Raw genomic sequence first — 26,883 nt, 5'->3', positions numbered from 1 at the left:
AATTAACAAGGACTCTGCAGATTCACTTTTCATAAATACAGAAATGTGGCGAGAATGCAACTTGACATTAACAGATGAATTCAGAATGCTTGCCTGAAAAGAAAGAAGTGCTAACTTTTTACATGGTCCAGATATAACCAGTGTTTCCAAATCATTTGATGTAAAATGACCACGTTCTGCATGTTCTGTGATGTACACACATGATATGGAAAGACTGACCAATTCCAGAACATAATTTGGGATTTCACAAAATTTTTATGAAAAGAAAATTTGTGGATGTTTCAGACCATCCTACAATTGCTATAAACATACACCGTACGACAGCAAAATGCCAGTGCTTAACAGCAAAAACTATCAAAAGCAGGGACAGAGGCGGGAGGTGAAATTTCATTGCAAAGCACTGATAAGGACAGAGGTATGTCAAGATAATACTGCATTCATGGTAAACTTTTCAGGGATCACAGCAAGAAGGCAGGACAAGGTACAAGGTGGTAATAATCAATGCACTGCATTGAGTTCTATTTGCTAAAATAAAGTAACATTCTTGCAGCTAAAATAAAAATACATTTTACAATATAAGTTTCATTTAACATTTAACATATAGAATTGTCTTCTTTTTGTAAGTGGAAAATGTATAACTGTATCAAGTACCTCTATGAATTAAGTTCCCTTTTATTACTGATAAGACTGAAGTTTAAAGGTCTACGTTGTTTTTTAATAAGTTAAAGAAAAATTTATTAATCACTCTTTCAGCAAAACAGACATACGAGGCACAGCAAAGACCCAGGCGAGGCCTTTTTCTCACCCTCATCCTTGCTGTTCTCCTGTGGAGTGGGCCGGTGTCTATGAGACACAGTAGCTGACATGGCGATCCTCTGTGGTCCAGGAAATTCCACCACTTGTTTGGAAAACAAATCAAGTGTAAAAGATGTTTTTATTTCTTTAGCCTTATCAACTTAGATGGGGCTGGGGCCATTCAGCTCACTTCCCTGGCGGATTAAAACAAAACATCTTCGTTTTCTATTAAAATCTGCACAATCAGCTTTTGGTACCGCATGTCATGGAGGGTGGTGAGGGTACTGTCCTCAGGGGGCCTCATCAGGGTGGGCCCAAATACGATCCCCAGATTTTCAGCATTCATGAAATTGTCCTTTTCATTCAGAGTCACCCTGCAAGACAGACATATACACAGAGGCATTATACAGACTCGAGGGTGGATTTGTATACTGATTATGAACTTCTCCGGTTTGGGAATTTGCAAAAGAAAATTGAGAATTGGAATTATAGAGACGTATTTTTTAAAAGGTAATTTTCTGACTAAAAAAGAAGTTTTAGATTATTGACATTGCCTTCAGCCAGTAGAAGTGAACTACTAAGTCAATCTGGTATAGACACACTTTTTAAAATTATAAAATCAGTCCTTCTTACTAAATAAACGTGGAACTCTCATTGAGGGAATATTGGTTTGAAGGGCCAGTAGATTATTAGGTGGCCCATAGTGCATACAGATTTAGTCTAGGCTTGTATAGATGTCTTTTTTGCCTTCTTGTCGCTGTCTACTGGTCTGTATGCTGGCAAACCAGGAAGCTGAGGGCAGATTCCCTGTCTGCTGGCAGGGCTAGTGCCTGAGGAGAAAGGTCAGGCCATCATCATGGGACTGGGAAATGGCTGGAATGTGGTCAAATGGAAAAGCAGTTGGACATTATTTCTAGTTCCCACAGGATGAGGTCTGGAGCAGTAATTATTGTTGGAATTGAAAATCGTCATTTCATCACTAATCATTAGGGAAATGCAAATCAAAACTGCAGTGAGGTATCACCTCACACTGGTCAGAATGGCCATCATCAAAACATCTACAAACAATAAATGCTGGAGAGGGTGTGGAGAAAAGGGAACCCTCCTACACTGTTGGTGGGAATGTAAATTGGTACAGCCACTGTGGAGAACAGTATGGAAGTTCCTTAAAAACTAAATATAGAACTACCATGTGATTTAGCAGTCCCACTCCTGGGCATATATCTGGAGAAAACCGTAAATTGAAAAGATAACATGCACCCCAATGTTCATTGCAGCACTATTTATAATAGCCAAGACCTGGAAGCAACCTAAATGTTCATTGACAGAGGAGTGGAGAAAGAAGATGTGGTACATATGCACAACGGAATATTACTCAGCCATAAAAAAGAATGAAATAATGCCATTTGCAGCAACATGGATGGACCTAGAGACTGTCATAATGAGTGAAGTAAGTCAAAGACAAATATCGTATGATATCAATTATATGTGGAATCTAAAAAAAATGTTACAAATGAACTTATTTACAAAACAGAAATAGAGTCACAGATGTAGAAAATAAACTTATGGTTACCAGGGGAAAGTGGGGGGGAGGGATAAATTGGGAGATTGGGATTGACATATACACACGACTGTATATAAAATAACTAATAAGGACCTACTGTATAGCACAGGGAACTCTCCTCAATACTGTGTAATGACCTGTATGGGAAAAGAATCTAAAAAAGAGTGGATATATGTATATGTGTAACTGATTCACTTTGCTGTACAGCAGAAACTAACACAACATTGTAAATCAACTATACTCCAAGATCTAGGGGAAGATGGCCGAAGAGTAAAACGTGGAGATCACCTTCCTCCCCAAAGATACATCAGAAATACATCTACACGTGGAACAACTCCTACAGAACACCTACTGAACGCTGGCAGAAGACCTCAGACCTCCCAAAAGGCAAGAAACTCCCCACATACCTGGATAGGGCAAAAGAAAAAAGAATAAACAGGGACAAAAGAATAGGGACGGGACCTGCACCAGTGGGAGGGAGCTGTGAAGGAGGAAAGGTTTCCACACACTAGGAAGCCCCTTTGCGGGCGGAGACTGCGGGTGGCGGAGGGGGGAAGCTTCGGAGCCGTGGAGGAGAGCACAGCAACAGGGGTGCGGAGGGCAAAGCGGAGAGACTCCCGCACAGATTGGTGCCAACCGGCACTCACCAGCCTGAGAGGCTTGTGTGCTCACCCGCCGGGGCGGGCGGGGCTGGGAGCTGAGGCTCGGGCTTCGGTGGGAGCGCAGGGAGAGGACTGGCACGTGGACACAGCCTGAAGGGGTCAGTGCGCCACGTCTAGCCGGGAGGGAGTCCGGGAAAAAGTCTGCACCTGCCGAAGAGGCAAAAGACTTTTTCTTCCCTCTTTGTTTCCTGGTGCGGGAGGAGAGGGTATTAAGAGCGTTGCTTAAGGGAGCTCCAGAGATGGGCGTGAGCCGCGGCTAAAAGCGCGGACCCCAGAGACGGGCATGAGACGCTAAGGCTGCTGCTGCTGCCACCAAGAAGCCTGTGTGCGAGCACAGGTCACTCTCCACACCTCCCTTCCAGGGAGTCTGTGCAGCCCGCCACCGCCAGGGTCCCAGGATCCAGGGACTGTAAGGCCAACTGGCCCGAGTCAGGGAAACGCAATCAGATTCACAGGTTGCATCAGACCAAAACTCTCCAGACCACCCAGTTCCAGAAACTGACCTGGAGACTTTCCGGACCACCCAGTTACAGGAACTGACCTGGGGGCTTTCCACCCGGCCCAGCCTTCCCGCCTTTCGAGGGGCGGGACTAGCGGTCCCAAGACTGATGTAACCGGCACCAGATATTGTCACGATACCCGGAGAGACCACCAAATAAGGATACCCTGCGCCCTCCCAGATTCACCACACCCCTTTCCCTTCTTCCCCTATAAAATCTTGCCCAACCCTCGCCCGAGTGCGACTTCTCTGGCCCCTTTCTCTCGGACCAGTGAACCTCGCCCGGAAGCGCCCCCTAACAAAGCTCACTTGAAGCTTTCCTCTGTTTCGCGATGCCGTATGTTAAGATCCGACCTTACATTTGGTGCCAAAACCCGGGAGCGGTACCAAGCCCCGCAGGTTACTGCGCTGGCCGCTTTTCCCCTCCCCCAGGAGACAACCAGGGAACCTCTACTCATCCACCCGATCCGGCAGAAAACGGGGTAAGTCCCCCTCCCTTGTTCCCTCTGAACCCCAGAGTCCCTACCCACCGGACTCCCTGGCCCTAATCGCGGCCGCATCAGGGACTCCTCCGTCCTCTCTCTGGGCCTCAGGCAACTGTGGAGACGTCCCAATTGCCTGACCACCCTCCGACCTGCTGTGATTTGGAGACTGAGACCAGGGACGCCTCTCTTCTTCTCCATTCACTCAGGGACAGACTGGGGGTCATGGGAACCTCACAATCGAAACCAGATTCTAAGACGCCCCTGGGGTGTCTCCTAGCCAATTTTACAGCCCTCGGTTTCTCCCAAGATCTCTGTCGCCGACAGCTTATTTTCTATTCCACTGTGGCCTGGCCACAATATCCTCTAGACAATCAATCCAAAATGGCCTCCTGAAGGGACTTTTGATTTTAACATCCTCTGTGATCTAGATAATTACTGCCGCAGGACGGGCAAATGGCCCGAGGTCCCCTATGTTCAGGTCTTCTGGTATTTCCGCTCCCACCCTTCCCTCTGCGTCGATTGTTCCACTTCCCAGATCCTTCTTGCCAGACAGACATCTCCTACATCCAAGCCCCTATGACGATGACCCCTCTCCACTAGCCGACCCACCCGAATCTCTCGCCTCTCCCCCCTCCAGAGCTCCTCTCCAGCCTCCACCCAACCCTGAAGCGGTCCCTCCTCCTCCCGAACCCTCTCCGGCCCATCCAACCGCTCCCCTGCCTCCCTCAACGGTTTCTCCTCCCACGCCCCTTGCCTCGCCAATTAGTGCACATACACGCTCTCACGACTCCCAAGATCCAAATCTCCTCTGCCCTCTGAGGGAGGTAGCAGGAGCAGAAGGATTAGAGTTCATGTTCCCTTTTCCCTCCAAGATCTCTCTCAAATAGAAAAGCGATTAGGCTCCTTTTCTGCCGACTCTTCCCGCTACATCAGAGAATTTCGCTACCTCTCTCAAGCTTATGATCTAACCTGGCACAAAATCTTTGTGATCCTATCTTCTACTCTGACCCCTGATGAGAGGGAAAGAATTCACACTGCTGCCCGAAACCATGCAGATCAGGTAGGTTCACCTTACCAACAACTCCATGCCTGTCGGAGCGACTGCCATACCTGGCACCGATCCAGGCTGGACTTATCAGGATGGCCAAGATGGCCATCGTAAACGTGACCTCACGATCCAATGCCTCCTGGCTGGCATGCAGGCTGCCGCTCATAAGGTAGTCAATTTTGAAAACTAAAAGATAACCCAAGAACCTAACAAAACTCCAGCTATCTTTCTCAATCACCTTACAGAGGCCTTAACTCTCTACATCCGGCTGGATCCCGACACCCCGGCAGGGGCGGCGGTCCTAGCCATCCATTTTATCACCCAATCAGCCCCAGACATCCGAAAGAAATTAAAACGAGCAGAAGATGGCCCTCAAACCCCTATTCGAGATCTGGTAAAGATGGCCTTTAAAGTCTACAATGGCCGTGAGGATTTGGCAGAATCCAGCTGACAGGCTCGGATACACCAGAAGGTGGCCCTCCAAACCCAAGCTCTTGTAGCCGCCCTAAGGCTGGCCATCTCCCATGGATCACAGCATCCACGGGGTCCGCAAAAGGCAACCCCGCTGGGGGCCTGCTTCAAATGCGGAAAAGAAGGCCACTGGGCTCGCCAATGTCCCAATCCCCGACCTCCTTCTAAGCCCTGTCCCAGCTGCGGGCTAACGGGCCACTGGAAGAGTGACTGCCCTACGACTGGCCCTCTCTCAGCATCTCCACGCGGGGGGCAGGCCGACCCCACGGCATTACCACTCGAACTGCTGGGATTGGCTGACGACTGACGGCGCCCGGACTCGCAGACCCTCATCACCCTCGCCGAGCCCAGGGTAGCGCTACAGGTAGCGGGTAAGTCCATCTCATTTCTGGTGGACACGGGGGCTACCTATTCGGTCCTGCCTACTTATTCCGGGCCAGTTTCTCCTTCCCAGATCTCGGTCATGGGTATTGATGGCAAACCATCCTTCCCACTCCAGACCGGTCCACTCCCATGTCATATCGAAGGACTCCCTTTTACTCATTCCTTCTTAGTCATACCATCCTGCCCAGTTCCCTTGCTAGGCCGAGATGTCCTTTTCCACTTAGGGGCCTCCCTCCAGCTGGTTAGACTTGACCCTAAGGCCCCCTCCTCCCAACTCCTGCTTCCTCTTCTCGGCCTGTCTCTAGAACCCTCCCCCTCCTATCCCCCTCTTCCAATCACACCGAACCCAATCAATCCCCAAGTCTGGGATACTTCTAAGCCCATAATAGCAACACACCATTCCCCCGTCCTCATCCGCCTAAAGGACCCCTCCAAATTTCCATCAAGGCCCCAATTTCCCATCTCTGAGACTCACCTTAGGGGCCTACAACCTATTAGCACCAGACTCCTAAACCAGGGACTCCTTATCCCCACTGACTCTCCCTGCAACACCCCCATCCTGCCTGTCCGCAAGGCCTCTGGGGATTATCGCCTGGTCCAGGACCTCCGACTAATCAATGAGGCCATAATTCCTCTCCACCCAGTAGTACCAAACCCATACACCTTGCTCTCCCATATCCCCCCATCCACAACCCACTTTACGGTTCTGGATCTCAAAGATGCCTTTTTCACTATCCCCCTACATCCCGACTCTATTTCCTCTTCGCCTTTACCTGGACGGATCCGGATACTCATACTTCCAGTCAGCTCACCTGGACAGTTCTTCTCCAGGGCTTCCGCGACAGTCCTCACCTCTTCGGTCAGGCGCTGGCACGGGACCTCACTTCCTGCTCCCTTACGCCCAGCACATTCCTTCAATATGTAGATGACCTCCTCCTTTGTAGCCCATCTCTCAGCCTCTCAAGACAACATACTGCAGATCTCCTCAATTACCTTGGCTCTCGCGGTTATCGGGTCTCCCCAGCCAAGGCTCAGTTATCTGTATCTTCTGTAACCTACCTGGGGCTCCACCTTACCCCTACCACAAAAGGTCTAACAGCCAATCACACCCGGATTATCCGTGAACTCCAGCCTCCGGAAACAGCAGAACAAATTCTCTCCTTTTGGGGCCTTATAGGATTTTTCCGACACTGGATCCCTAACTTTGCTCTCCTCGCTAAACCCTTATATCTAGCCGCTAAAGAAACCCCTCAAGGACCCCTCACCTCTCCTTCCGCCGTTCGACAGGCCTTTCTCACCCTCCATAACGCTCTGATATCTTCTCCCTTTTCTCTGCCCAACCCAAACCGACCTTTTCACCTTTTTGTGGATGCACGGGCCGGAATAGCCACTGGACTCCTTGCCCAGCCTGTAGGGCCTTCCTACCGCCCCGTGGCTTACCTCTCCAAACAGCTAGACCCAACCATTCAGGGATGGCAACCATGCCTTCGGGCCCTAGCAGCAGCAGCCGAACTGACCAAACAAACACTCAAACTGACTCTGGCCCACACACTAACCGTGTTTTCCTCCCACCGGCTGGTCGACCTCCTAGGCCAAAAGTCTCTCTCCCTCCTGGGCCCCTCTCGCATCCAGGAGTTCCACCTACTATTCAGTGAAAACCCAGCTATTTCTCTTGATCTCTCCCCTCGCCTGAACCCGGCTTCCCTCCTGCCTATCTCTGGCACTGGGGGTTTTCCATCCCATTCCTGCCCTCATGTCATAGAAGCCTTCAAACCACCAAGAGAGGGACTCTTTGACACCCCTCTTTCAAATCCGAACCGCACTCTCTTTGTGGACGGTAGTTCGATACTCGGTCCTGACGGACGCCGACAAGCAGCCTACGCAGTGGTAACTATCTCAACTATTATCAAGGCTAACAGCCTCCCAGAAGGAACGACCTCCCAAAAGGCTGAACTAATCGCACTTACACGAGCCCTTAACCTATCCAAAGACCAAAGGGTTAACATCTACACAGACTCTAAATATGCCTTTCTCATTGCACACAGTCACTCAGCACTATGGAGGGAATGTGGATTTCTGACCACTAAGGGATCCCCAGTGGTCAACGCTTCCCTCATTGCAAAGCTCCTGGAGGCCCTCCAGCTTCCTAAAGAAGTAGCAATTCAGGACAGATACTCAACCACACAGGAATAGGTAACATCTCCGAGTGCTTTCTATGTGCCTCGCTTGGCTGGCCACCCTTGGCTGCTGTCCCACTCGACCAGCCCTTCAATTCTACTTCCTACACCTCCCCAAACCCACCTTTTTCCCCGTTAAAAGTCCCCATATTCCTTGATTCAAAAAATCTCACCATCTATTATGGCAGCCGCCCAAATCTAGCTGATACTGGGTTTCTTTGCAACACATCCCTCACGGTAAACACATCAATTGAAGCACCACCAGGCATGTTTTTGTGGTGTAATGGTTCCCTCACAAAAGAGATCAATTCTTCCTCCCCCTTCCCATGTATCCCCGTTACTCTTGTCCCACAACTCACACTGTATAGCCAAGCCGAATTTTCCTCGCTAATCACTCCACCCTTTACCCGACGGAAAAGAGCTATCTTTCTTCCTCTGGTCGCAGGCATCTCTCTCGCCTCCTCCCTGGTCGCTGCAGGCCTCGGTGGTGGGGAGCTCTAACACATAGTGTTTCAACATCCCACGACTTAGAACATAAACTCCAGCTAGCCATTGAAGCCTCCGCCGCCTCCATCTCCTCTCTCCAGCGCCAAATCACCTCCGTAGCCCAAGTCGCTCTCCAGAATCGACGAGCCCTGGATCTCCTGATGGCCGACAAAGGAGATACCTGCCTCTTCCTACAGGAGGAATGCTGCTATTACATCAATGAAACAGGACTCGTCAAAGACAACGTAAACGCCCTCCATTGCTTCGATTGGTGGTGATCCACCCTCTATACCTGGCTAACACCAATCTTAGGCCCCTTAATTCTCATCTGTATCTTGCTCATGTTTGCCCCCTGTTTTCTTTGGTTCCTTCGCAGGTGCATGGAGGAAGTCTCTCGGGTGGCCACAAACCAAATGCTCCTTGGTCCTTACACCTTGCTTCCTACAGAACCCCCCACTGGTCTCCCCTAAGCCTCGGACCTCTGGTCGCCCGACTCCCCTTTCAACACCCCCATTCAGCATGAAGTAGCCAGAAGTCAGAACGCCGCCCCATTACACCAAAGATGTCGGGATGTAAGGCCAACTGTCCTGAGGCAGGGAAACGCAATCAGATTCACAGGTTGCATCAGACCAAAACTCTCCAGACCACCCAGTTCCAGAAACTGACCTGGAGACTTTCCGGATCACCCAGTTACAGGAACTGACCTGGGGACTTTCCACCCGGCCCAGCCTTCCCGCCTTTCGAGGGACGGGACTAGCGGTCCCAAGACTGATGTAACCGGCACCAGATATCGCCACGATACCCGAAGAGACCACCAAATAAGGATACCCTGCGCCCTCCCAGATTCACCACACCCCTTTCCCTTCTTCCCCTATAAAATCTTGCCCAACCCTCGCCCGGGCGCGACTTCTCTGGCCCCTTTCTCTTGGACCAGTGAACTTCGCCCGGGAGCGCCCCCTAATAAAGCTCACTTGAAGCTTTCATCTGTTTCGCGATGCCATTTGTTAAGATCCAACCTTACAGGGACAACTTCCCCGGGAGAACACACGGCGCACCTCAGGCTGGTGCAACGTCAGCAGGCCTCTGCCGCGCAGGCTCGCCCTGCACTCCGTACCCCTCCCTCCCCCCGGCCTGAGTGAGCCAGAGCCCCCGAATCAGCGGTTCCTTTAACCCCGTCCTGTCTGAGCGAAGAACAGACGCCCTCCGGCGACCTACGTGCAGAGGCGGGGCCAAATCCAAAGCTGAACCTCGGGAGCTGTGCGAACAAAGAAGAGAAAGGGGAATCTCTCCCAGCAGCCTCAGGAGCAGCAGATTAAATCTCCACAATCAACTTGATGTACCCTGCATCTGTGGAATACCTGAATAGACAATGAATCATCCCAAATTGAGGAGGTGGACTTTGAGAGCAAGATTTATTATTTTTTCCCCTTTTCCTCCTTTTGTGAGTGTGCATGTGTATGCTTCTGTGTGAGATTTTTTCTGTATAGCTTTGCTTTCACCATTTGTCCTAGGGTTCTATCTGTCCGTTTTCTTTTTTACTTAAAATAATTTTTTCTTAATAATTGTTCTTTTAATAACTTTATTTTATCTTACTTTTTTATTTTCTTTTATCCTCTTTCTTTCTACTTTTTCTCCCTTTTATTCTGAGCCATGTGGATGAAAGGCTCTTGGTGCTGCAGCCAGGAGTCAGTGCTGTGCCTCTGAGGTGGGAGAGCCAACTTAAAGACACTGGTCCACAAGAGACCTCCCAGCTCCACATAATATCAAATGGCGAAAATCTCCCAGAGATCACCATCTCAACACCAACACCCAGCTTCACTCAACGACCAGCAAGCTACAGTGCTGGAAACCCTATGCCAAACAACTAGCAAGACAGGAACACAACCCCACCCATTAGCAGAGAGGCTGCCTAAAAACATAAGGCCACAGGCACCCCAAAACACACCACCAGACGTGGACCTGCCTACCAGAAAGACAAGATCCAGCCTAATCCACCAGAACACAGGCACTAGTCCTCTCCACCAGGAAGCCTACACAACCCACTGAACCAACTTTAGCCACTGGGGACAGACATCAAAAACAACGGGAACTAAGGACCTGCAGCCTGCAAAAAGGAGACCCCAAACACAGTAAGATAAGCAAAATGAGAAGACAGAAAAACACACAGCAGATGAAGGAGCAAGATAAAAACCCACCAGACCAAACAAATGAAGAGGAAATAGGCAGTCTACGTGAAAAAGAATTCAGAATAATGACAGTAAAGATGATCCAAAATCTTGGAAATACAATAGAGAAAATGCAAGAAACATTTAACAAGGACCTAGAAGAACTAAAGATGAAACAAACAACGATGAACAACACAATAAATGAAATTAAAAATACTCTAGAAGGGATCAATAGCAGAATAACTGAGGCAGAAGAACGGATAAGTGACCTGGAAGATAAAATAGTGGAAATAATTACTGCAGAGCAGAATAAAGAAAAAAGAATGGAAAGAACTGAGGACAGTCTCAGAGACCTCTGGGACAACATTAAACGCACCAACATTTGAATTATAGGGGTCCCAGAAGAAGAAGAGAAAAAGAAAGGGACTGAGAAAATATTTGAAGAGATTATAGTTGAAAACTTCCCTAATATGGGAAAGGAAATAGTCAAGTCCAGGAGGCACAGAGAGTCCCATACAGGATAAATCCAAGGAGAAATACACCAAGACACATATTAATCAAACTGTCAAAAATTAAACACAAAGAAAACATATTAAAAACAGCAAGGGAAAAACAACAAATAACACACAAGGTAATCCCCATTAGGTTAACAGCTGATCTTTCAGCAGAAATTCTGCAAGCCAGAAGGGACTGGCAGGACATATTTAAAGTGATGAAGGAGAAAAATCTACAACCAAGATTACTCTACACAGCAGGATCTCATTCAGATTTGATGGAGAAATTAAAACCTTTACAGACAAGCAAAAGCTGAGAGAGTTCAGAACCACCAAACCAGCTTTACAACAAATGCTAAAGGATATTCTCTAGCCAAGAAACACAAGAGGGGCTTCCCTGGTGGCACAGTGGTTGAGAGTCTGCCTGCCAACGCAGGGGACACGGGTTCATGCCCCGGTCCGGGAAGATCCCACATGCTGCGGAGTGGCTGGGCCCATGAGCCATGGCCAATAAGCCTGCAGGTCTGGAGCCTGGGCTCCGCAACAGGAGAGGCCACAACAGTGAGAGGCCTGCGTACCGCACAAAAAAAAACCACACAAGAGAAGGAGAAGACCTACAATAAGAAACCCAAAACAATTAAGAAAACAGGGAATAGGAACATACATATCGATAATTACCTTAAATGTAAATGGATTAAATGCTCCCACCAAAAGACACAGACTGGCTGAATGGATACAAAAACAAGACCCACATATATGCTGTCTACGAGAGACCCACTTCAGACATAGGGACACATACAGACTGAAAGTGAGGAGATGGAAAAAGTTATTCCATGCAAATGGAAACCAAAAGAAAGCTGGAGTAGCAATTCTCATATCAGACAAAATAGACTTTAAAATAAAGACTATTAGAAGAGACACAGAAGGACACTACATAATGATCAAGGGATCAATCCAAGAAGAAGATATAACAATTGTAAATATTTATGCACCCAACATAGGAGCACCTCAATACATAAGGCAAATACTAACAGCCATAAAAAGGGAAATTGACAGTAACACAGTCATAGTAGGGGACTTCAACACCCCACTTTCACCAATGGACAGATCATCCAAAATGAAAATAAATAAGGAAACACAAGCTTTAAATGATATATTACACAAGATGGACTTAATTGATATTTATAGGACATTCCATCCAAAAACAACAGAATACACATTTTTCTCAAGTGCTCATGGAACATTCTCCAGCATAGATCATATCTTGGGTCACAAATCAAGCCTTGGTAAATTTAAGAAAATTGAAATTGTATCAAGTATCTTTTCCGACCACAACGCTATGAGACTAGATAACAACTATAGGAAAAGATCTGTAAAAAATACAAACACATGGAGGCTAAACAATACACTACTTAATAACAAAGTGATCACTGAAGAAATCAGGGAGGAAATCAAAAAATACCTAGAAACAAATGACAATGGAGACATGACGACCCAAAACCTATGGGATGCAGCAAAAGCAGTTTCTAAGAGGGAAGTTTATAGCAATACAATCCTACCTTAAGAAACAGGAAACATCTCGAATAAACAACCTAGCCTGACACCTAAAGCAATTAGAGAAAGAAGAACAAAAAAACGCCAAAGTTAGCAGAAGGAAAGAAATCATAAAGATCAGATCAGAAGTAAATGAAAAAGAAATGAAGGAAACAATAGCAAAGATCAATAAAACTAAAAGCTGGTTCTTTGAGAAGATAAACAAAATTGATAAACCATTAGCCAGACTCATCAAGAAAAAAAGGGAGAAGACTCAAATCAATAGAATTAGAAATGGAAAAGGAGAAGTAACAACTGACACTGCAGAAATACAAAAGATCATAAGAGATTACTACAAGCAACTCTATGCCAATAAAATGGACAACCTGGAAGAAATGGACAAATCTTAGAAATGCACAACGTGCCAAGATTGAATCAGGAAGAAATAGAAAATATGAACAGACCAATCACAAGCACTGAAATTGAAACTGTGATTAAAAATTTTCCAATAAACAAAAGACCAGGACCAGATGGCTTCACAGGTGAATTCTATCCAACATTTAGAGAAGAGCTAACACCTATCCTTCTCAAACTCTTCCAAAATATAGCAGAGGGAGGAGCACTCCCAAACTCATTCTACGAGGCCACTATCACCCTGATACCAAAACCAGATAAGGATGTCACAAAGAAAGAAAACTACAAGCCAATATCACTGATGAACATAGATGCAAAAATCCTCAGCAAAACACTAGCAAACAGAATCCAACAGCACATTAAAAGGATCATACACCATGATCAAGTGGGGTTTATTCCAGGAATGCAAGGATTCTTCAATATATACAAATCAATCAATGTGATACACCATATTAACAAATTGAAGGAGAAAAACCATATGGTCATCTCAATAGATGCAGAGAAAGCTTTTGACAAAATTCAATACCCATTTATGATAAAAACCCTCCAGAAAGTAGGCATAGAGGGAACTTTCCTCAACATAATAAAGGCCATATATGACAAACCCACAGCCAACATTGTCCTCAATGGTGAAAAACTGAAAGCATTTCCTCTAAGATCAGGAACAAGACAAGGTTGCCCACTCTCACCACTCTTATTCAACATAGTTTTGGAAGTTTTAACCACAGCAATCAGAGAAGAAAAGGAAATAAAAGGAATCCAAATCGGAAAAGAAGTAAAGCTGTCACTGTTTTCAGATGACATGATACTATACATAGAGAATCCTAAAGATGCTACCAGAAAACTACTAGAGCTAATCAATGAATTTGGTAAAGTTGCAGGATACAAAATTAATGCACAGAAATCTGTGGCATTCCTATATACTAATGATGAAAAATCTGAAAGTGAAATCAAGAAAACACTCCCATTTACCATTGCAACAAAAAGAATAAAATATCTAGGAATAAACCTACCTAAGGAGACAAAAGACCTCTATGCAGAAAATTATAAGGCACTGATAAAAGAAATTAAAGATGATACAAATAGATGGAGAGATACACCATGTTCTTGGATTGGAAGAATCAACATTGTGAAAATGACTCTACTACCCAAAGCAATCTACAGATTCAATGCAATCCCTATCAAACTACCACTGGCATTTTTCACAGAACTAGAACAAAAAATTTCAAAATTTGTATGGATAAACAAAAGACCCCAAATAGCCAAAGCAATCTTGAGAACGAAAAACGGAGCTGGAGGAATCAGGCTCCCTGACTTCAGACTATACTACAAAGCTACAGTAATCAAGACAGTGTGGTACTGGCACAAAAACAGAAAGATAGATCAATGGAACAGGATAGAAAGCCCAGAGATAAACCCACGCACACATGGTTACCTTATCTTTGATAAAGGAGGCAGGAATGTACAGTGGAGAAAGGACAGCCTCTTCAATAAGTGGTGCTGGGAAAACTGGACAGGGACATGTAAAAGTATGAGATTAGATCACTCCCTAACACCGTACACAAAAATAAGCTCAAAATGGATTAAAGACCTAAATGTAAGGCCAGACACTATCAAACTCTTAGAGGAAAACATAGGCAGAACACTCTGACATAAATCACAGCAAGATCCTTTTTGACCCACCTCCTAGAGAAATGGAAATAAAAACAAACAAATGGGACCTAATGAAACTTCAAAGCTTTTGCACAGCAAAGGAAACCATAAACAAGACCAAAAGACAACTCTCAGAATGGGAGAAAATATTTGCAAATGAAGCAACTGACAAAGGACTAATCTCCAAGATTTACAAGCAGCTCATGCAGCTCAATAATAAAAAAACAAACAACCCCATCCAAAAATGGGCCGAAGACCTAAATAGACATTTCTCCAAAGAAGATATACAGACTGCCAACAAACACATGAAAGAATGCTCAACATCATTAATCATTAGATAAATGCAAATCAAAACTACAATGAGATATCATCTCACACCATTCAGAATGGCCATCATCAAGAAATCTAGAAACAATAAATGCTGGAGAGGGTGTGGAGAAAAAGGAACACTCTTGCACTGCTGGTGGGAATGTGAATTGGTACAGCCACTATGGAGAACAGTATGGAAGTTCCTTAAAAAACTACAAATAGAACTACCATATGACCCAGCAATCCCACTACTGGGCATATACCCTGAGAAAACCGTAATTCAAAAAGAGTCATGTACCAAAATATTCATTGCAGCTCTATTTACGATAGCCAGGAGATGGCAACAGCCTAAGTGTCCATCATCGGATGAATGGATAAAGAAGATGTGGCACATATATACAATGGAATATTACTCAGCCATAAAAAGAAACGAAATTGAGCATTTGTAATGAGGTGGATGGACGTAGAGTCTGTCATACAGAGTGAAGTAAGTCAGAAAGAGAAAGACAAATACCGTATGCTAACACATACATATGGAATTTAAGAAAAAGAAAAAAATGTCATGAAGAACCTAGGGGTAAGACAGGAATAAAGACACAGACCTACTAGAGAATGAACTTGAGGATATAGGGAGGGGGAAGGGTAAGTTGTGACAAAGTGAGAGAGTGGCATGGACATATATACACTACCAAACATAAAATAGATAGCTAGTGGGAAGCGGCCGCATAGCACAGGGAGATTAGCTCCTTGCTTTGTGACCACCTAGAGGGGTGGGATAGGGAGGGTGGGAGGGAGCGAGACGCAAGAGGGAAGAGATATGGGAACATATGTATATGTATAACTGATTCACTTTGTTATAAAGCAGAAACTAACACACCATTGTAAAGCAATTATACTCCAATAAAGATGTAAAAAAAAAACTATACTCCAATATAAATTATGAAAAAAAAAAGAAAATCATCATTTCAACATCCACATCCAAGAACTGCCAAGCCTTTAAAAGATGAAGTTCAAACTCCAAAGTTGCCTTAATACCTTCCAAGTAGAATAAAATTATGATCTCTCTGATATTTTGCTTTAAGGATTTAGGTTTTAGGATGTTCCTAACAGATCTAAAAGGGATTACATTCTCCAAAGAAGAGCAAAATAGGATTAACGTATGTTTAGGTTTTGCACAGAAAGCCATCCCTTTGTGTTTATTCTCTTGAAGCTAATTAACACTAGCCATTTAGCATTATTTTAGGAAGGGTAATTCAGCTTGTATTACCTTCACCTTGCAAAGTTAAGAGGGAGGTAAGAAAGAGGACATACTTCACTTTCAAAGTGCTCGTATTTCCCCACTAAGTCAGGCACCACACCTGACCAAACAAGATGGCTAGCAAACCCACCATAGGAAAAATACTAAATAATTGGCATTTAAGATTCACTGGCACGTCAGCATTTCTACTGATAATGATACTTTTCCTTCCAAAGTGTAACAGTTGAGCACTGAAAGAAATAACTTAGAGCTATTTAAAAGCCACGCTGACATTCTAGTCTTTTTTTTAATCCAAAAATTACTTGTACTCTTAAATTCAATAAATTAATCAGGGACTTCCCTGGTGGTAGTGGTTAAGAATCTGCCTGCCAATGCAGGGATCGTGGGTTCAATCCCTGGTCCGGGAAGATCCCACATGCCACGGAGCAACTAAGCCCGTGCGCCACAACTACTGAGCCTGCGCTCTAGAGCCCACGAGTCACAACTACTGAGCCCATGTGCCACAACTCCTGAAGCCCGCACGCCTACAGCCTGTGCTCCGCAACAAGAGAAGCCACCGCAATGAGAAGCCCGCGGACCGCAATGAAGAGTGGCCCCCATTCTCCGCAACTAGAGAAAGCCCGTGCGCAGCAACAAAGACGCAATGCAGCCAAAAATAAATAAAATAAATACATTTAAAAAAATAAATTAATCAAAATGGGACTCTTCTAAGCTACATGTTACATCCCTGATCACGTTGAATATGAGCAAGAGTATTTATATGTTTTAAAGGTAGAAAAATTAAAACCTCAATACCTTAGTGTTTCTACAGTGTTCTCCACTTCCTTTCACTTACTGAATGGATCTGTAAGTTGGTATAGACAATTTTTTTTTTAAATCTAAGAATGGGCTGTTCCCATGTAACTTCCAGAAACACAGAAGCACCCTGATCCTTCCAACATCTCAAAGACCAACTGATTGACTTCACTATACAAGTACAGTGAAGGAAAGAGATCCATGGTTTAGGTAAAAGAGTCTAGAACCAGAGACTTAGTATCCTGTGAACAGCCATCTCCATCTGTCTCACATGCTCTCACACAGATAACCCAGTGTGCAGCCCTCTGTGGCAGGCACCCTCTGAGATGGTTCCCAGTGATTGATCCCTGCCTCCTGGAATTCATACCCTTCTGTAACCCCCTCCCCTAGAGCACGGGCTAGACCTAGTGACTTGCTTCTAGCACACAGGGTATAGCAAAAGCAACAGGATATCACTTCTGAGATCAGGTTACAGAAAGACTATCTTTCATCTTGGGTGCTCACGCTTGCTTGCTGTAAGGGCGGCCAGCTGCCATTTGGGTGAGCTGCCTATGGGGAGACCCGTAGGACAGGGAACTGAGGGTGGCCTCCAGAGAACAGTCAGCAAGAGAGGCCTGCGGTCTAATAGCCACTGAAGAACTGAATCCTGCCAAACGCCATGTGACGGACCTTGGAAGTGGATGCTCCCCAACTCAAGCCTTCAGAGGAGGTTGTAGCCTGGCTGTCAGTTTGACTGCAACCTCATCAGAAACCTTGAACCAGAGGCACCCAGTGAAGCCACCTGGATTCCTGATCACAGAGACTGCGCGATAACAAATGTTTATTGTTTTAAGCCACTAAGCTTGGGGGCAATTTGTTCCTCAGTGATAGATAATTAACATGTCCAGTAAAACAAGAGATCAGAGTGGGAACGTGCTTGTCCAGAAGGAAGGCAGCCTCAGGAATCTGGGACTCTCGTGAGCAGGAGGATGAACAGAACACAGAGCACAAGGCTGGCGTGGGAGGAAGATGCAGAGGCGGAGGCAGTGCAGGCAAATGGTTAAGACACAGTAAGGGCCACGGCTCGGACTGGGTTTCAGTCCTGGCTTTACTGCATCTCTTTGCATCACTTACTGAACCTCCCCAAGTTTCAGCAATATCATCCAACAGTATCCCCCTCATAGAGATAACACATCTAAAGTGCACGGAGCAGCCCCTGCCACAGAGTGAGTGCCTGGCAGTTATGAATGGGGCTGGGCTGGAGAAGGCGGCCTAATTCACTCTGAAGGGCGGTCTGTCTGCTCAGCAGGTTGGGGAGGCTGTGAACTTTTCCTGATGCGTTAACTGCCCGGGGCAGGTAGGGACTGCAGAAGCGGCACCGAGGAGGTGTCAACTTACTTCTTTAGGTGGATCATCAGGTACCGGAGGGTCTCATAGTGGGCAGGAGGAAGCAGCATCAGCACTTCGTGGACCGCTTCCAGCCTCTCATCCGCACTGGAGATTTCTGTGAAGATCACACGTAATGAATATTCATGCAGTGTTGAAACATTAAAGTGTTCAGGGAAGTAACAAGAAGTCCGGTTTGTTCAGGTTGCAGAAAAAGGGGCAGTCTACTAACATTTAACATAAAGTAATCGATGTGTTCCATGTCTTGCCGTATTCCAGAAAAGGCTCTGAGGCTGGGAACCACATGCGTGTTGAACGTCCACTGGCTGTGTGGCAGGAGGCTGCCCATGGTCCTTGCCCTCCAGAAATCTGCAGCCCTGTAGATGCTTGCTGGTGGCCCATGCACCGACTGTGTTTTGCCCATCTTCTGAACACTGGATTTGCTAGAAAACCCACTATCCCCAGCTTTAGTTTAAATTGGACCACACTTGGGAGCATTCTCTTGAAGTTGTCTACCAACTCTTTCTGTGGTAGGCTTCCATGACGGAATACGCTCTACAATGCAAGGGCACTGGAAGGTGAGCCAGCCAACTCAGTCTGCACTGATGGCACTTTTCACCAGAATGTTGGCATGGTTAACCCCAGTGTGCCGTCCAGGTTAGGAAGTAGATAGTAGGTACGTTAACAACGGGAGGAAGCATGCATGCTTCTGCTTTTTAGGACTCTGATAGGTATTGGCAGCCACTCAAAGAAAGCTCCCCTGGTCACTCCTCCAGGGAGGGCACCCTGCTGCCAGAACCTTCTCCCCCAAGACCACCAGGACCCAGGAAAGAATGCTCTCACCAGGGAGTAGGGCCATAGCTCATCTGGAAAGTACACCTTGCCCTAATCCCAGCCTGCCCACGTCTCTCCCCATCAGGCATCTTGTTATTATATTTAGCAACACATACCTTTAAAGGTTATATATTTTTTTAAATAAAAAGTTCCTTGAGGTGTGCTTGACTTCTACGTCATTCATTCTAGCACCTAAATCTCCCCTTCCTCACTATGCTCCTGGACAAAGTGTAGTGCAATTCCCCCCACACCCCAACACACATATACACACTATGGTTCTCTCTCCTGACGGCGGTGACCCAAGTGCCAAACCCTGAATGAGCAGCTATGGATTGATGGAAGTTCAATGCTGACGTTCCACCCCTGGACCTGTGAGCTCAGCTCTCCAAGCCTAGCCTTCCTCCTCTGTACAATGGGATTAGAGTACGTGATTCATCAGGTAGACGGGAAGATTAAACAAGAAGATATTGGTGAGAGTTCCTAGTATAGTAGCTGACACAGTATATTCTGGGCCTGTTACTAATTCTGAACAGTATCAATGTGCAAAACTTGGGGTATGACTTTAATTGATTAGCAATGGGATTCTGCCTAATAGATGAAAGTAGTTAATCTATACAGTCCTCATTGAAGAACATCTGATTGTTTGCTGCAGAAACATTGCTTTCAACATATAATAGAGTAAGCCTGACTGTGCTGGTTCCCAGCATAGAAGAAACGATGGGGAGAGACAGAACTGCCTGGCACCTAGCTTCAGCCGAGTAGAGCTGGCTTAGTACTGGGTCAACTCAGCTGGTGAACTATGCCTGGTTTTCTCTTAACTGTACCATTGTGACCTCGCTTGGCAAAGCAAATCCTCATGCAATAATTTAATCAGGTCTGAGTTTTAATTTTCTTGAAGTCAAAAGCATTGCACTTAAAACTTTGGTGCCATTAAAAAATTAGTTCTCCATACTTACTTGCTGCTTCTATAAATTTGGAATAGGTATCATAGGTGATGACAGGAATGGGTAAGTCTCTGAAATACAGTTTAAGGGCTCCAGTGATGATGTTTATGTCTGGATAGATGTTGGCAGATATATCGGCCTTTTCACCATCTGAAAAACAATCAATGATCCAATTCCTAATTAGGACCTTATTTCACCAAGTTAAAGCATGCCCAGAAAGAAAAAAAAGATCCAACAATGAATGCTCCTTTACAAGTTTCAGCTGACTACTTTGGCTTCTAATAACACTGAGATGCAGGAAGTAACAAAAGAAGTTTGGTGAGAGGGATTTTGGGTCTGAGGGTAAGTGCAGCCAAAAAAGTAGTGAAATAGACTTAAAATAGTTCTTTGGGTCCCAGCCCCTGGTAATTTGCTAAATAGAAATCTAGCACAGTAATTTATATTCTAGACACAAAGGTTCATAATCGAATAACAATCTAATTTGAAGTTAAAAAATCAAGAATCTCTTATTATGTGGACTTGGATTTGAAGATCACATACAGAAAATAATGGTTGAATATCTTCAGTTTCTAATGTCTCTTTCAGGCTTACTGAAGTTTCTTTTCACTTGATTATTTCTCCCCTAGTCCCTAGGACTTTAATGTGGGAAACTTTAACCTTCCCTCATGTATAGGTAATGTTATGTTTCTTACTATTTTTACAATCATTCTGAAGACACTTTTTGACTTTTTGTTTTACCATTAGTAAATACCAGTCCAATTTAATTGTTGCAGTCTATAAAACTTTTTGGATAGAAAAATGTTTCAATCATATAGGAACTATTAGCATTTTCCTTTATACAGAGAATTGAAAGAACAAATGCCTCAGCAAATTTGGTTCTGAGGATTAAAAAAGCTCCTAATGTACAGAAAACAATAAGAGGGTAGCAGATATGCCATCTGATCCCCTTATTTATGTATTTAACAAATATTTATTGAGAAGCTACCATGTGCCAGGCACTATTAAGCCCTAGTGCATCAAAGAAGAAAAGACATATGGTTGTCCCTCAGTATCCAAGGGGGATTGGTTCCAGGAACTTCGCACTGTGTGGACACCATAATCCAAGGATGCTCAAGTCTCTTATGTAAAATGGCTTAGTATTTGCATATAACCTATGCATATCCTCCAGTATACTTTAAATCATCTCTAGATTACTTACAATACCTAATACAATGTAAATGCTACATAAAGAGTTGCCAGCATGTGGCAAATTCAAGTTCCGCTTTTCGGAACTTTATGGAATTAAAAAAAATATTTTTGATCCATGATTGGTTGAATCTACGGATATGGAACCTGCAGATACAGAAGGCCAACTGTACTCCCTTCAAATAACTCTAGTTAGACTGGGAGTCAGGCCTGCAACTCAACAATTACAAGGAAATAAGAAGACCGCTGTGCTGGAGACATGTGGAAACAAGGGGGCAGGCAGAGGAAAAGGAAATGGAATTCTTAGGTCAGCTTGGGGAGGTTGGGGAGGAGTCATGACAGAGGAAAGACTTGAGCTGACACCTGATGAATAGGTAAGTGCTTGCCAGGCAGAGATGTGAACACATTCTAGATGGACAGAGCAACGTGAGCCCAGGTGCTTGTTCATGAAAAGAGGGAGGGTGTATTTCAGTATTGCTGGGGTACAGAGTATACAGACAGGAGGAACTGGCTATGAGCCTGGACAGATAGGGCAGCTAGATCATCAGAGACCTTGTCTACTACTCTGCAGAGTCCTAGCTAGAGGGCTAGACGTTCCATCTCTGATTGGCTGTACCAGGAGTATTTGGATCATTCAACAGATATACAGATTCTTGGGCTCACTCGGCTTCCTGAATGAGTCCCCAGGGTGGGCCCTGGTGATCTGTATTTTTAATAAGTTCCCAAGTTGGCTCATGATATCTGACCTAAGAAAGAATATGGCCTAGAGGATGTATGGCACAGTCACAAAGAACAAAAGGAGTTACCCTCCTAAACTTCCCCTACTTCAGTGCCAGGGGTACCCCCATCCCTATGCTCTCTTCTTTGGAGCTTTGGGAGAAGAAATCAAAGGGATCTGAGATGGAGGATGCAGAAGGTACCCTGGTGCCATGTGAACTGACCATAAATGTTGGGCAACAAAGTCAAGAACCTTAATGGCACCAAATGCTGTCTGATCGTTTTCAAGTAGTATTTTAAACCCACTTCTCCATATGGTCAACTGTCCATGACTTTTAAAAAAACACTTTCCCCAGAGAAGCAGAGAACTATGATATTTGTAAACCGTTACTCCTTGGCTTCCTAAAGAACAGCTCTCAGTAGCTCTAATAAACCCATTCCCATTATGAGTAAAATCTGGTTCCAAAAGAGAAGATACTAAGGATAAATCATTTGGCACCTAAGAAAGTGCAAGCCTACCTCTGTCAAATGCCATTTTGACATCTTCGATGTGTTCAGTAAACCCGGAAACTCTATAAAGCCCTTCTGACTTTAATCCTGTTAAAAAAAGGGACAGACAGATTTTAACTTTAGCTTCCTAAAACATCTAAAAAAGAATCTGATTTCCTATCTACACTGCGTGCTATCAGGAAATAAGCAAATATAGTCAGTGCTCTTATATATTACATACTGTCACGTCAGAACTTGAACTTGTCCATCTCGGTTTCTGTGCAAGTCTGTCTTCATTTGCTTGTGTGGCAGTGGAGACCTCAGCGATCTGGTATTCCTCCTGCCTGGCTTTGCAAAGTGAACCCATGGTCAAGATTCTCATCAACCATGGTCTCCTGCTTCCTTTGTTCATCTGACAGCTGGATGTGATTTCACTGCAGCAAACTATTTTCCTCACAGCATCATCTCAATCCATATTGCCATACTGCATGTAGCAGTGTGCTAGGTACACAATACAAGTATGCATGTGTGTGGTACATATTATCCTGATTTTACTGGAACTATCCAGATTTTATAGCCTTTTATGTTTAATCATAAACATGACAATATGTTAAATGTTTAACTACATATGATTGATTTAATTGGTATACCTTCAAATAAATGATCATACAAACAGATGCAGGAAAATAAAATTCTACTGAATGATTCTGGAAACTTGATCACTGTATATTTAGGCTAAGAAAAAGATGTGGGTTCTGCTCCTAGATCTCATTGATTTGTTAAGATATTTCCAAAGTATCAGAAGGGATAGAGGACAAGATTTCAGACTTTTTTTTTTAAGATTTCAGACCTTTTATGTCAAAAACTAGCTGCTATCAAACTACAGCTACAGCAATAATAAATAAGCAAATAAATAGCTTCTACTGCTGCTGCAGTATACTCTGTCAAACTCCTGATAACTAACATGCATTTCTGTTTTTCACATGTACTATCTGCCATATATAAGGGTTGACATCAGGTCTGCATCAGAGACAACAAATGCATGGCATAAATACTCCCCCTCCTCCCTCCTGTGACCAGAGGAGACATTCTTAATTGACCTCAGCTTTTTCTCCCACTGAGCCCCACTCAGTTTCAGAATTCGTCTCAGGACAGTTGTCTAGGATGCCACTACCGATCAACTGAATTGGCCCACAAGATGAGGCCTGGTGTCATCCTGTTCTAGTTGGTGGTGCATGTAAGCATGCTCCAGTCCAGTTGTAACCTGCACTGCAACAGAGGCAAGGACACAGTGGCACAGGGGAGCACAGTGCAGTGGACACTGACACTGCCTTTTGATAGAATAGGCCATGGGGAAGGTCTTACTGAGGAGCTATCTTTAAAGGACATCATGAAGGACAGGCTGGACTTTGCCAGAGTTAGCAGAGGCTGCCAGCTCCCTGTCTAATACTAGTTCTCCACTTCCTCTGTTGTGATAAAACCCTTGGTTTTTAGAACAACATCCATCGCAGAGGCCATTAACTCCTGGCCAGTGTGAAGAGAGCAGAAGTGATGTGTACAGCGCCTGGGTCATGGACTTGAAGAGAAAGGGTATGCCCTTTTGCTGTTGGTTGGAATGCAGATGAGACGGTGATAACCATCTGGGACCATGCAGATGAGGGCAGCACTCAAGGATGACAGAGCAACAGCTTGCAGGGCCTGGGTTCCTGTTCCTGGGCAGCTGCTCCATGAGCCCTGGGCTGCTGCCGGAGAGAGAGATTTCTATCTTTTTGAAGACACTATTATTTGGGGTCTCTGTGACAGCATTGAAAGCTATGGGTTAAGTACATTGGTTAGACACACAGATTTGGAGGTGGAGTTAGGGGAGTTGGTCATTCCAAGAAAAAACCAAAAGAAATAACACAGTTGAGTCCTCTTATGTTGGGCCCCGTACTAGGTCATTTATATGGATCAACTCATTTTAACCCTCATAACTACCTTAGGAGGTACAACTGATTGTTACTTTAAAGATGAGAAAATAGATATTCAAATGGAGTTAGTAACTTGCCCAAGGTCATACTATAGCTAATATGAGAAGGGGTAGGGAATCTAACTTCAAGTTCATGATCTTTTCACTCTGCCATATCATGCAGAAACAAGTGGCGATAGAAGCATTTGGAGAATAAGAAATTTGCTACGGGTGGAAGACAAGGTAAGATGTTGGCAGTGGTGGCAATGAAGCTGGGAATGGCAGCATCACATGAATTTCTTCCAGCCCATCCTCTGGTTCTGCTCACACGCACAGGCCCCTAATGCCTGTAGCTCCAGTCCCTTTGCTGTGACTTCCGTATAAATTCCTAACTTGTGCTATTCTAGCTCTTGTACTAGACATGCTTAGTGCTGTGCTCCCCGTGGACACATTAGACACCAGATGTGGTAGTAACTCTGCCCAAATTATTAGCAGTCTCTGATGAGGATCACTATGGGATGATCCCAGCTTCTTCAGAGAAGCACAAGTCCTGACTGCAGGCTCTGGAGAGGCTGATGATCTGACCCTTTGGGGTCGTGGAGTCCTCTAAACAGCAGGACCCAGGGCTGCTCTTCCCAGCCACTCATCCAGAGTCAGGGCACCCCCCTCAACTCGTACTCAGCTCAGCCCCTGCATCAACAGCTTCACCAGATTCCACAACAATTTCTTTTTTTTTTTTTTGCGGTACGCGGGCCTCTCACTGTTGTGGCCTCTCCCGTTGCGGAGCACGGGCTCCGGACGCGCAGGCTCAGAGGCCATGGCTCACGGGCCCAGCCACTCTGTGGCGTGTGGGATCTTCCCAGACTGGGGCACGAACCCATGTCCCCTGCATCGGCAGGCGGACTCTCAACCACTGCGCCACCAGGGAAGCCCAACAGCTTCACCAGATTCCAAAGCTCCCATTCAGCTCTGACAGACACAGCAGTCAAAAGGCAGGAGGCATTTCTTACAATTTGAGATGAAATGAGCAAGTCTTAAGGCAACAGAATAGCTATCGTTTTCATCCTGTATGGAAGAGGGAATAATTTCCTATCTCTAAAAGGTTTGGGATAGGGCTTCCCTGGTGGCGCAGTGGTTGGGAGCCCGCCTGCCGATGCAGGGGACACGGGTTCGTGCCCCGGTCCGGGAGGATCCCGCATGCCGCGGAGCGGCTGGGCCCGTGAGCCATGGCCACTGAGCCTGCGCGTCCGGAGCCAGTGCTCCGCAATGGGAGAGGCCACAGCAGTGAGAGGCCCGCGTACCGCAAAAAAAAAAAAGGTTTGGGATAACAAGTTACAATATCCTCTTTTGTTTTGTTTTGGAAAGAATGGGATGGTTGGCGAATGCATAAATACCTGTAGAATATATTAAGCCAATTTGGACACAATGATGGATACCACCTATAGCAGGGTAAATACATGGCAACAATGGTAAAAGCCTTTCCAATTATCCAAATTACATCCAACAATCCAGTTCTCCCTCACCAGACTCTATCCACCATATCACTGAACATTTTGATACTGAAAAGTGGCTGAAGCACAAATAAAGGAAAGATGACTCAAGCATAATATAAAGAATCTCTTCTTTGAAATGTTTCTATCTTCCTTGCCGTCTCAATTTTCAATGAATAGATCTTTTCAATTTTTTAACTCTCCTCTTTGAAATAAACAGAACCAATACTAGGAGTGAATTTCTATATGGTAGAAAATATATGTGTTGACCAAAAATTTCTTTACTTATTTAACAGAAGCACTTTCAAAGACTCGATTCAAACCTCACCTCTGCCATAAACCCTTTCTGAACTCTCCTCAGATAAGATTAAAATGTTTTCCTCTGTGACTCCGTGGTTTTTTTAAAATAGTGTTTTGAATACATGTACTCACGGCATTTATTTATTTGCCCCCAACCCCCGATTCTGCATATTATGCTATGAATTTCCTGAAGGTGTGAACTGTGACTTTTATATCCCCAGTGTGTAGCACATGATAAATGCTTAGCAAGTGTGTGTTAAGTGCATACATGCATGGTTTACGTACGACACAGAAATTGATGTCGTTGGTTGGATTTAGCGTGTGTGCATGCGTGCACACGTGCATGGGCCTGGGCAGACCATCTCCCCAAGATCAGTACTGGAGAGTCAATTTAACAATTATAAGAAAGTCTCCTTGAC

At 45.1% G+C, this 26,883-nt stretch overlaps 1 protein-coding gene across 9 annotated transcripts in view; it reads right to left on the bottom strand.

Moving 5' to 3' along the window:
• Positions 1-719: 719 nt before the first annotated feature.
• The window catches only part of CHN2 (chimerin 2), a gene marked incomplete at its 5' end in the record, with an annotated part of 343,976 nt that continues 317,812 nt past the window's right edge, over positions 720-26,883 (bottom strand). For 5 of the 9 annotated variants that reach the window (XM_079711987.1, XM_079711988.1, XM_079711989.1 and 2 more), the window contains 4 exons: positions 720-1,169; positions 18,570-18,675; positions 20,348-20,485; positions 22,757-22,834. In XM_079711987.1, the coding sequence (XP_079568113.1) occupies positions 998-1,169; positions 18,570-18,675; positions 20,348-20,485; positions 22,757-22,834 (494 nt within the window). In that variant the 3' untranslated portion in view covers positions 720-997. The remainder of the gene's footprint in view (positions 1,170-18,569; positions 18,676-20,347; positions 20,486-22,756; positions 22,835-26,883) is intronic. The other 4 variants (XM_079711991.1, XM_079711995.1, XM_079711994.1 and 1 more) reach the window with 2 other exon arrangements.

The sequence above is a fragment of the Hyperoodon ampullatus genome, assembly GCF_949752795.1.
Source record: "Hyperoodon ampullatus genome assembly, chromosome: 9".
In the NCBI taxonomy this organism is placed as follows: Eukaryota; Metazoa; Chordata; class Mammalia; order Artiodactyla; family Ziphiidae; genus Hyperoodon; species Hyperoodon ampullatus.
The sequence above is the reverse complement of the archived record's forward strand: the minus strand, read 5'-3'. Positions and strand labels throughout refer to the sequence as shown.